Source organism: Triticum urartu, chromosome 2A, assembly GCF_056163025.1.
Source record: "Triticum urartu cultivar PI428250 chromosome 2A, HENAU_Tu73, whole genome shotgun sequence".
NCBI lineage: Eukaryota > Viridiplantae > Streptophyta > Magnoliopsida > Poales > Poaceae > Triticum > Triticum urartu.
Window position 1 is genome coordinate 55,012,818 of NC_141874.1, and position 9,506 is coordinate 55,022,323.

At 40.4% G+C, this 9,506-nt stretch overlaps 1 protein-coding gene and 1 pseudogene across 1 annotated transcript; both read left to right on the forward strand.

The window, feature by feature from the left end:
• Nucleotides 1-2,408: 2,408 nt before the first annotated feature.
• Nucleotides 2,409-2,885, forward strand: LOC147983682 (senescence associated gene 20-like). Its single transcript, XM_087539578.1, has one exon. The coding sequence runs from the start codon at nt 2,409-2,411 to the stop codon at nt 2,883-2,885; it is 477 nt and encodes a 158-aa protein (XP_087395704.1).
• Nucleotides 2,886-5,095: 2,210 nt separating this feature from the next.
• LOC147983683 (senescence associated gene 20-like) lies at nt 5,096-5,558 on the forward strand (annotated as a pseudogene).
• The last annotated feature ends 3,948 nt before the right edge of the window (nt 5,559-9,506 follow it).

Consider the following 9,506-nt stretch of genomic DNA (forward strand, 5'->3'; position numbering starts at 1 on the left):
TAGTCCACATGGCTTTCCAAAAACAAAGATGTGGCAGTCGTCTTTTGTGCCTAATCAAAAAGTTTTATTCTGCTACTATAACCACATGTGCAATTTACTACAGTCGACATCTTTGTTATCTCTCTGAAGATTTTTGCTTGTTATGGTGGATTATGTATGATCTTTGTTTCCACGAGAGAAGTAATGTTTTAAATACAGTTCAACTTTACATGATGGGTTTTCAACATTAACTTACCTTTGTTCATTGCTTTTCACAACAACATTGTTTTTCCCTTGATGATCCTCAAGTATTTATTACTTGTAAAAAAATGATCACAGGAACTATAATACACTTTATTATTTAGCTGGTATATATAGTTCTAGCTTCTTTTTCTTTGCCAAGTTGCATTCTGTGTAATCTTTCTTCGCAATACAGAAAATGGAGCCTGCCAAGTTGCATTCTATGTAATCTTCCTACGTAATGTGGAAAATGGAGCCTTTTAAGTGTGAGATTATCTCCCTGCTTAGTATGTGTACTGAAACGGCGAAAAAACTGATGTGCTCAACAAAAGGCCTACCTCAATTTTGGATACAATTTGTAAAGTCTTAACTGGAAAGCAGTAACATAGTTCCAGAGCTTCTGGTATATATACAAGAAGTATTGATAGTGGTAAGTTAAATGTACTAAGTCCAATATCCTTGCATGATTTTGAGATGTTTCTCAAGCAGTTTGGGGGTTATGGTTACTGCAATGGACAATCAATTTGGGGGTTATGTTTCTCAAGCACTTTGCACTTAGCATGTTAACCATAAGAACAAAGAATGAAAAGGAGTGTCAAATTGATTGTCGATTCAGTTGCCACAGTAGAATCCTATACTAAAAACTCAATATGTTGCAATGAAATAATTGGTGGTTTATTAATATATTGAATAAGAATGTCATCCAAACTTACATGCATGTTTGTAGCTTCATTAAACAACAATATACTACTATATGTTGCAGCTGCATTTATGTGAAAGGAACAAAATATGCACCACATCAGTTGTACCATGATAAGTGCCAAGTTTCGAGTGCGGCGTTTCTGCTCCCGGGCTTAGCTGCACCCGCGCTGACGAAAAAAATCAAAACGAATACTAGAAAAATTCAAAACTTTCCAAATTTTTTTGGGTGGTAGATAATTTGATGCGTGAGGTTCGCTGCAAATTTCAACTCGTTGAGTAGCTCTCTGCAAAAAAGACAAAATCAGGGTCTGTAAAAAAGTTTACTATTCACGCACTGTTTTGACCCGATTTGTCTTTTTTCCCGGGAGCTGCTCAGATATTCAAATGAGTTGAAATTTGGAGCAGACCTCACGCATCAAATTATCTACCACGTAATTTTTTTTGGATTTGTGTGAATTTTTCTAGTATTTGTTTTGAATTTTTTCTGACCGGGAGCAGATGAGCCTGGGCACCGATTTGGATTTTCGCCATGTTTCGAACATTATTCCTTTGAATATCTCTCTGCTTAGTTTACTCCATACGGATACAACAATGCTAACCCTGGCCTCAAATCATCCCACAACTAATTGACTTTATTAATGTCATAATCATTGCTTCGTCCATGCTAAATTACATATCCCACTTTGTCTATTCCGAGCAGACAGTAAATTTAAATTATCTATGTTACTATGCAGATTACTGACACTAACAAAGGGTATATGCCATTTTACCCTGACTCTTCTTACCCTTAATCTCACATGCAGTGAGTGGAGTGATAGGGACATTATCTTTTCTATTAAAAAAGAAAAGGACAGACAGGGATATTGCTCTATCTCTTCCACCTAGCTATCTCCGAAGCGTGTGCGTGCGTGGGTCCTCACTCCAAACAAATAAACATACTACATAATTAGATAATATGATTTTGCCCTAGCTCCAACTCCGGCAGCCCTGAATATTCACTCTTCCTCCTTTTTTAAAATAAAGATAATGTGATTAGCTTTTACAAGACAAACAATCCTTTTACTATATCTTGCGTACTAGCACAGTTTCGAAATCTAATTCCGAATAATTAACTGCGAATGGCTCAGTTGTAAAGATCAAACATGGCGTTCTAATAGCTACACTTTTGTACTCGGCCCACAGGCCTCCATCCAGAGAACGACTTGCAGTTAGGCAAATTAAAAATCGAATAGCAACCCATAGATATCACCGAACCACAGATTGTCCATTTGTGTGCATGAAAGTGAGAATGACTGTACATGTAAATGTATCTCCTCTACTACACGGCCGACCTGTCAGGTTGCACCCAAGTCCCTAAGCCTATATATTATACATACACCTACCTTCTCCAACACACACAGCTTTTTAAGTTCTTCTCTCGAATATTTACAGGGAGACAGCACTAGGCTATTCATACTATCACTCTGTGTCGAATACCCAATTTAACCATGGGTACGGTCCTGCACGCGCCATCCAAGTCCAACCGCGCGGTGGTGGAGTCTTTGTATGTCTCGCTCGCTCGTGGCGACGCAGCGGCAATCACATCCCTGCTGGCGGCGGACCTGGACTGGTGGTTTCACGGCCCGCGTCGGTGCCAGCACATGCGCCGCCTACTGACCGGCGAGGCCAAGGGGGGCGTGGCCTTCCGGTTCGCGCCGGCACGAGTTGCAGAGGTTAGCAGCGCCACCGAAGGCGGCGACCAGTGGGTGGCGGCGGAAGGGTGGGCCGGCCAGCACGACTATTGGGTGCATGCATGGTGCCTCCGCTCTCGCATCATCACCAGCTTTCGGGAGTACTTCAACACGTCTGTCACCGTCCGAAAGCTGGGCCGGCCAGCTAAGGAGGACGTGGTGTGGGCCATCTGGGAGAGCCGATTGCCTAGGCCCAGGTGCCGCTCCATGCCAGGCCTAGTGCTTGCCATATGACTCTGCGAAGTTTGTATATGATGTACATATTTCGTAAAAGAAAATATGTTATTGTTTATTACTCTTACCATGTGGAAGTTGATTTTGGCCAAGCAAGACGTTGTACAGATGATGAAAAATATGTTTTTTCCTTTTGAGAATTAGTCTTCTTACTTGCTAGCATGTATTTTTTGGATGAGTGCAAATCTAAAACAGATACACTAGATTTAGGACCAATTTCATCATATTTCTCCTGGAGGTATAGTTTTATGACACTTTTTTTTCATTCCTTCAAGAGGTCTGTAACCCAACAGGCCACCCACACAATTTGAAGAAAGCAACACGTGCAAATCAAAATTCAAAACTGAGCAAGACTGCATAGGACATGCAGTAAACGACTTGAAAATAATAGGACCTAGATTTGTAGTTTGGGAAATTTTGGCCTAATTAGACACCTGAAAAAATCTACGTTCGATTTTACTATTTTTGAGTCTTCATGAAAAGAAAGGGAAAGATAAGAGGAAGAGCAAATACAAAAGTTCGACCTAAAAAGGCGCATGATGTTTGGGCTCCGTCACCCAGTATTTTGTGTGGCCCAATTTTTTGCAAATCACTCAATAAGTCTCACGCCGCTTTCATCAGCTGACTACGATCCACTTTCATAGTGGAAGTGGATCCTCTGACATACAAGAGGGAACTCAGGGTGCTACAGCACCATCCTTGAGTAAAACAGAGGAGGTAAGTTAGAGACCTGGCACTTCTCAAGAATTACTGTAGATTGCAGATCACTGTACACAAATTATTGTTGTAAATCGTTGTATTAGAGCACTGTTCATAGAACTTCAGAGAAGGAAAGTCAGGTTACTGTAGCTCCCCTGACTTCCCTTAGCAAGTCAGAGGATCCACTTCCGTAGGGAACTGGATCTTCCGTCGGCTACCTGCCAACCTATGCTCTCACCGTCTTTGTGCTTAGTTTACTATATTATCTACTACTCCCTCCATTCCATAATGTAGTGCATCTGCGCTCTTCGAGATTTAAGTTTGGACATAAGTCTGTACTTCATATGAATACAACGTCTATTTTTGCCCATGCAAGCAGTGACTCTGGAGGTGATTGAAAACCTAGGCCAAAAAGCCTCTATCTCTTATCGCCCTTCCATCAAAGGCGAAGGGAGTAGGGGTGCACCTTGGCGACGCTCTCCACAAACAAGGACACGGAGTATGTAGGTGTTGGAGTGGTGGCAATAGCGCATGGCATTACATCGCAGTGGAATAGACGTGGCCGTGTGCAGCTTCCTGCACCTAGGGGGCGAGGTGGTGCGTGGAGACGAATGACCGGTATGCAGTGGTTCTAGATCTGGCTGGTTTTCCCAGATTTGAAGCCCATCGCAGAAGACCTAGTGGATACTGGTTGTGGGCGGGGTGCACAATGTGGCCTCAATGATAACCCCGGCCTCACATCATCACACGACTAATTTACCTTATAAATATCAATCATCGCTGCTTCGTCCTTGCTAAATTACATATCCCCACTTTGTCAATTACTCACTAAAGCAGACAGTAAACTTTAATTATCTGTGTTACTATAACGAAGGGTATATATGCATGCATGGCATATGCAGTAGGTAGAGTGATAGGGACATTGTTTTTATTCAAAAAGACAAAGACAGACAGGGGTATTGTTCTGTTTCTTCCACCTTGCTAGCGCCGAAGCGTGTGTCCTCACTCCAAACAAATAAACATTTTCTCAGGACCATATAATTAATAAATATAGAAAGTAGCTTTTTATAACACATACGCACCATTTTTTTTATATCTTGCGTGCTGGTGCAATTTTGAAATCAATTCTGAATAATTAACTTCAAATGGCTCAATTGTAAAGATCAAATATGGCGTTCTAATAGCTACACTTTTCTGTACTCGTCCCACAAGCCTCCGTCCAGACAACGACTTGCAGTTAGGCAAATTAAAAATCAAATAGCAACTCATGGGTATCACTACACGGCCATCATGAAAACGAGAATAGGTATACACTACACGGCCGGCTTGTCAGGTTGCACCCTACCAGACTATATATACATACACCTACCTTCGTCTTCAACTCACTCAGCTTTCTCAAGTTCTTATCTCAAAGTATTCACAGGACACTGTGTCCGTAATCTGTACTGGAGTACTAGGCTACTCAATTTGCAGTTTGCACTTTTGCACTCACTCGACCATCCAATTTAAGCATGGGCATGCACGCGGTCCAAGTCCAATAGCATGGTGGTGGAGTCCCTCTACGCCTCGCTTGCGCGCGGCGATGCGGCGGCCGTGGCCGCTCTGCTGGTGGCGGACCTGGTGTTTTCACGGGCCGTGTAGGTGCCAGCACATGCGGCGCCTACTGACCGGCGAAGCGAAGGGGGCGCTCGCGTTCCGGTTCGCGCCAGCAAGGGTTGAGAAGTTGGTGGCGCCGCCGAAGGCGACGAGCAGTGGGTGGTGGCGGAAGGCTGGGCGGGCGAGCATGACTATTGGGTGCATGCATGGTGCCTCCGTGCTGGCGTCATCACCAGCTTTCGTGAGTACTTCAACACGTCTGTCACGATTCGAAAGTTGGGCCGGCCAGCTAAGGAGGACGTGGTGTGGGCCATCTGGGAGAGTCAGTCGCCCAGACCCAGGGGCCGCTCCATGCCATGCCTAGTGCTTGCCATATGACACCGCGAAGTCTTGTATATGATGTACATAGTTTGTAAAAAATATATGATTTTGTTTTTACTCTGACAACGGGAAATTTGATTTTGGCCAAGATATTGTACAAATGATGTATAATATGGTTTTTCTTTTGAGAATTAGTCTTCTTACTTGCTAGCATGTGTGTTTTGAATGAGTGCGAATGTCAAGCAGTTATACTAGTTTTACGTCACATTTCTTCAATTCTCCTAGAGGTCCTGTTTTATGACACATTTTTTCTTTTTTTTTCGAGAGGTCTGTAACCCAAGCGGCCACCCGCAAAATTGAAGAAAGCAACAGGGTATACGGCATTAGGAGAAATAACTATTTGGGTGGTTAACTTGCCAGTTGCCACGCGTGAAAATCACAGCTGAGCAGGGTTGCATAGGACATGCAGTAAACGACTTGACAATATTTTGAGGACCTAGATTTGTAGTTTTGGAGAATTTGGCCTAATTTGACACTTTCAAAAAAAGAATAAGGTTGTACAATGCATTTTCTAGTATTTTTGAGTCTCCATGAAAAGAAAGGGAAAGATAAAAGGAGGAAGAGCAAATACAAAAGTTGGACAAAAAAAAGGCACATGTTGTTTGGGCTGCGTGGCCCAGCTTTTTCTGCCAACCTATCCTCTCACCATCTTTTCTTCTTAATTAACTAGCAAAGTGGCCCGCTCGATGCGCGGGCTAGCATTTCATAAAGTTAAATGGTGAAAGCATATTATTTGATTTTTCAGAAGAAAAACTGAAACCAAATGTGATGGCATTTTCAAATATAAGACTACTTCAAACATAGTTTAATCTTCGACATGTTCTGGTTTTTATTGATATATAAATATATGTGTTACCCCTTCATCATTTACTTCCTAAGTATGCATGTCATACTAAATATTTTATGATCACTCGCGTTGTTTAAATAATGTTTGTATTATTTTTCTATCTTTTTATCATGCTGCTTAGCTATATATTTTTCTGCAAACATAAATTTAATAGTTGTCATAGTGTTAGTGTAGTTATAGGTACATTTTCTAACGCCATGCATAATTCACATATTTATTTTAGTGATTTACTTTATTTATGTACTATACATATCCTGTAAAACTTTCTCGACACATGCACTCTGCAGTACCATTGGTAGCTTATATTTTCACGTTACATTATTTGCTTTCACAGTGACCATTTTCTAGAAAGAAATAGTGTGTACTTTCTTTGGAGAAAAATATAATTATCCATACTACTACATGTACAAAACGTCATCTGTTTTTGGGTCTCACCAGTCTGATTCTTCACTTTCCACATTATGTAGTCTTCTCGACTTCTCAGTTCTTCTAGCATGTTTTTTTTAGCCAGAGACTCTATACCAATTGTTCGATTGTAATTTTCATTAAAAGCAATTAAAAGTGTATGTACAAAAGGGATCAAAAAGAAAAGGAGATGGCAAGCCCATCTAACTCAAGGATCTTTCAGAGTACAAACGTGTGGCAATGCAGTCTTGAAAAACTTGAAGGAGCTAGTGCCTAATTCTATGATGTAGCAACTGTAAATCTTTCTTGCGTAGCAGCTTCCATTATGTGGTGATTGGATTAATATGCTTAAAGATCTTGTTGTTCCCTTGCATCCAAATATGCCAGCAACTCATAATGACAATGTTCATGGCCACTCCATTTGGTAATTCATTCAAAGCCAGCATGATTTCCTGAATGACAGATGTGTCCCTCTTCTTATTAGGAGTGATCAGGTGCCAGCATTGTAGAGCAAATGAGCAGTCCAAAAAGAGGTGCAATGTGGTCTCAATTTGCTCATTACATAGCGCACATTGGTAGGAGGGGAGGTGAAATGATTTCCTGAGAAGCAGACTTCTTGTGCTGAGCCTATCTTGGATCAGAAACCAACAGTAAAATTTGGTATCGCTGAATCACTGCTGATTTCCAAATCTTCTTAAATATGGGGTGTGCCACCTCTCCTTGAATTAGAACTCTGTAATGTTTGGCAGCAGAAATGGTTGCAGAATTTCAATAGTAGCTCCATATATCCTAGCTAGCTAGGTGTGAGAGTTATGTGAGCTAATGTTAATTGAACTTGCTGGAACTGGCCAAAAGCTTGGGTAGAGAGTGACCTGTGAAAGATCTCTTGGAGATTATCAGTCTCAGAAACTTGCTGAACTAAGGACAAAGTGCTAAGGGAAAAAGAGAAATGGTTAGGGTATTGTAGCTTAAGAGGTGTTGTATTCCACTTATCATGCCAGAATAGATTTTTCTTTATGACACATCATATGTTCTAGAGTGACAGTTGCCTATGTCATAACATGAGGAATATAAGTTCGTGTGATAATTAAATGGTTGGCTGTTGCCTGATAGTAAATCAGTACATAAATTTTTAATACGTCATAATTTAATGATTCATGTCTAGAACTAAAATTGTGTTCTTCTCATGTGCATGAGCACTTAGTGCACATAGCCAGACCTGAGGTCGCAAGCTAGTCCATGGCCAATATGCAGGTTGTACAACCACAAAAAGAAAGTGCAGTGTTGTATCTACGAAACTACTACGCGGACGACAGTTGCCAAGTGAACTTTGCATGATGGAGGATTGGACGGTGCTGTCCAGGTTTGCAGTACGCACAGACGGCTTGATGTGCTGCATCATCCCAAAATTGTTCGGAAATTGCCATGTGTATAGCATCGTTCTTTTATCTATTAACACAAAGAATCGATCACGTGAAAAGTATAATATTTGTTTTTTTATTGTTTGATTCCAAGTTGCCGAAAACATGACCATTGAATCTGATAAATAAATCTTTATTTTCCTTTACTACAAGAACTTCCTGTAGTGTAGTATATTATATAGCAGAAATACAACGACAGCAATCATTCCAGTACAACTTAAATTTGTCTGCATTACTATCTCCTATCGTTGTGTGATTACAATTTGTATGCGCAGTTTGTCATGGAAGATAAATCAGTAAAAAAAAGGACAAATTTTGGTTGACACGATGATGATATTTCACCCTGTTACCTGGTATTGTATCTTACAGAAATAGAATGGTATTCCGGAAACACTAAAAGCTAAATTTGTAAGCATCATTCTTCTGGACAATTTATACTCTGAAAGAAAAAACAAAAACTAAAATGGGAAACGAATATGAGTTGAACATTATTATAGTCGAAAGGCATGCTTCATAACCAATAATCCCTGATAAAATCAAATAGCAATATGTAAGCAATAATTATCTATATGTTAGCATTCACCTTTAAGAAATTAATATCTCATCTTCAGTACTTGCATGCTAAGCCAAGCAACAGCGTTGTCTAGGTGGAAATAACTGGTCAGTTGATGGTGTAAATCATCAAATATGGGGTGCGTTAACGTATTTCATGCCTAGAGAAGGATCTAGTTCCTAAGGATCATTAAACATCATGACAACCATGATTACGTTGACTATGATAGCGGGGGGTCCCACTTATAAAAACAGGAGTCTGTAACGGACCTTATGGACAAATTTATTCACCCTTAATGTGTAAAGCATGTACAGCCCCCTTTTACGAATAAAATATTCGGAATCAGCGAAAAATGTCTGAAAACAAAACATAATGCAATTGATGGTGCTTGAAAGTTGTCCTGGTAGGATCCTATCCAGCAAAATGTAGATATCAAGCATTGTAATTTGAAGACTTATCTTTTTTATGGAGAATTACAGGGATCTTTACTGCACAAATTTTCTTATAGTGCAGGGGTGTTTACTCTTTCAACATCTTGCATTTACAAAAAAATATCTTGGCAAACTACATATAATTTTGTGAAGTGCAAGGGAAAAATCATGAGTATCACGCACTACAAATCTTCATATGCCAATCAATTTTACTTATCTGAAGAAAATGTTTTGATTACTCCATGTTGGAAAGTGCAACTTACCAGTACCAGCGAACTGAATGCTACG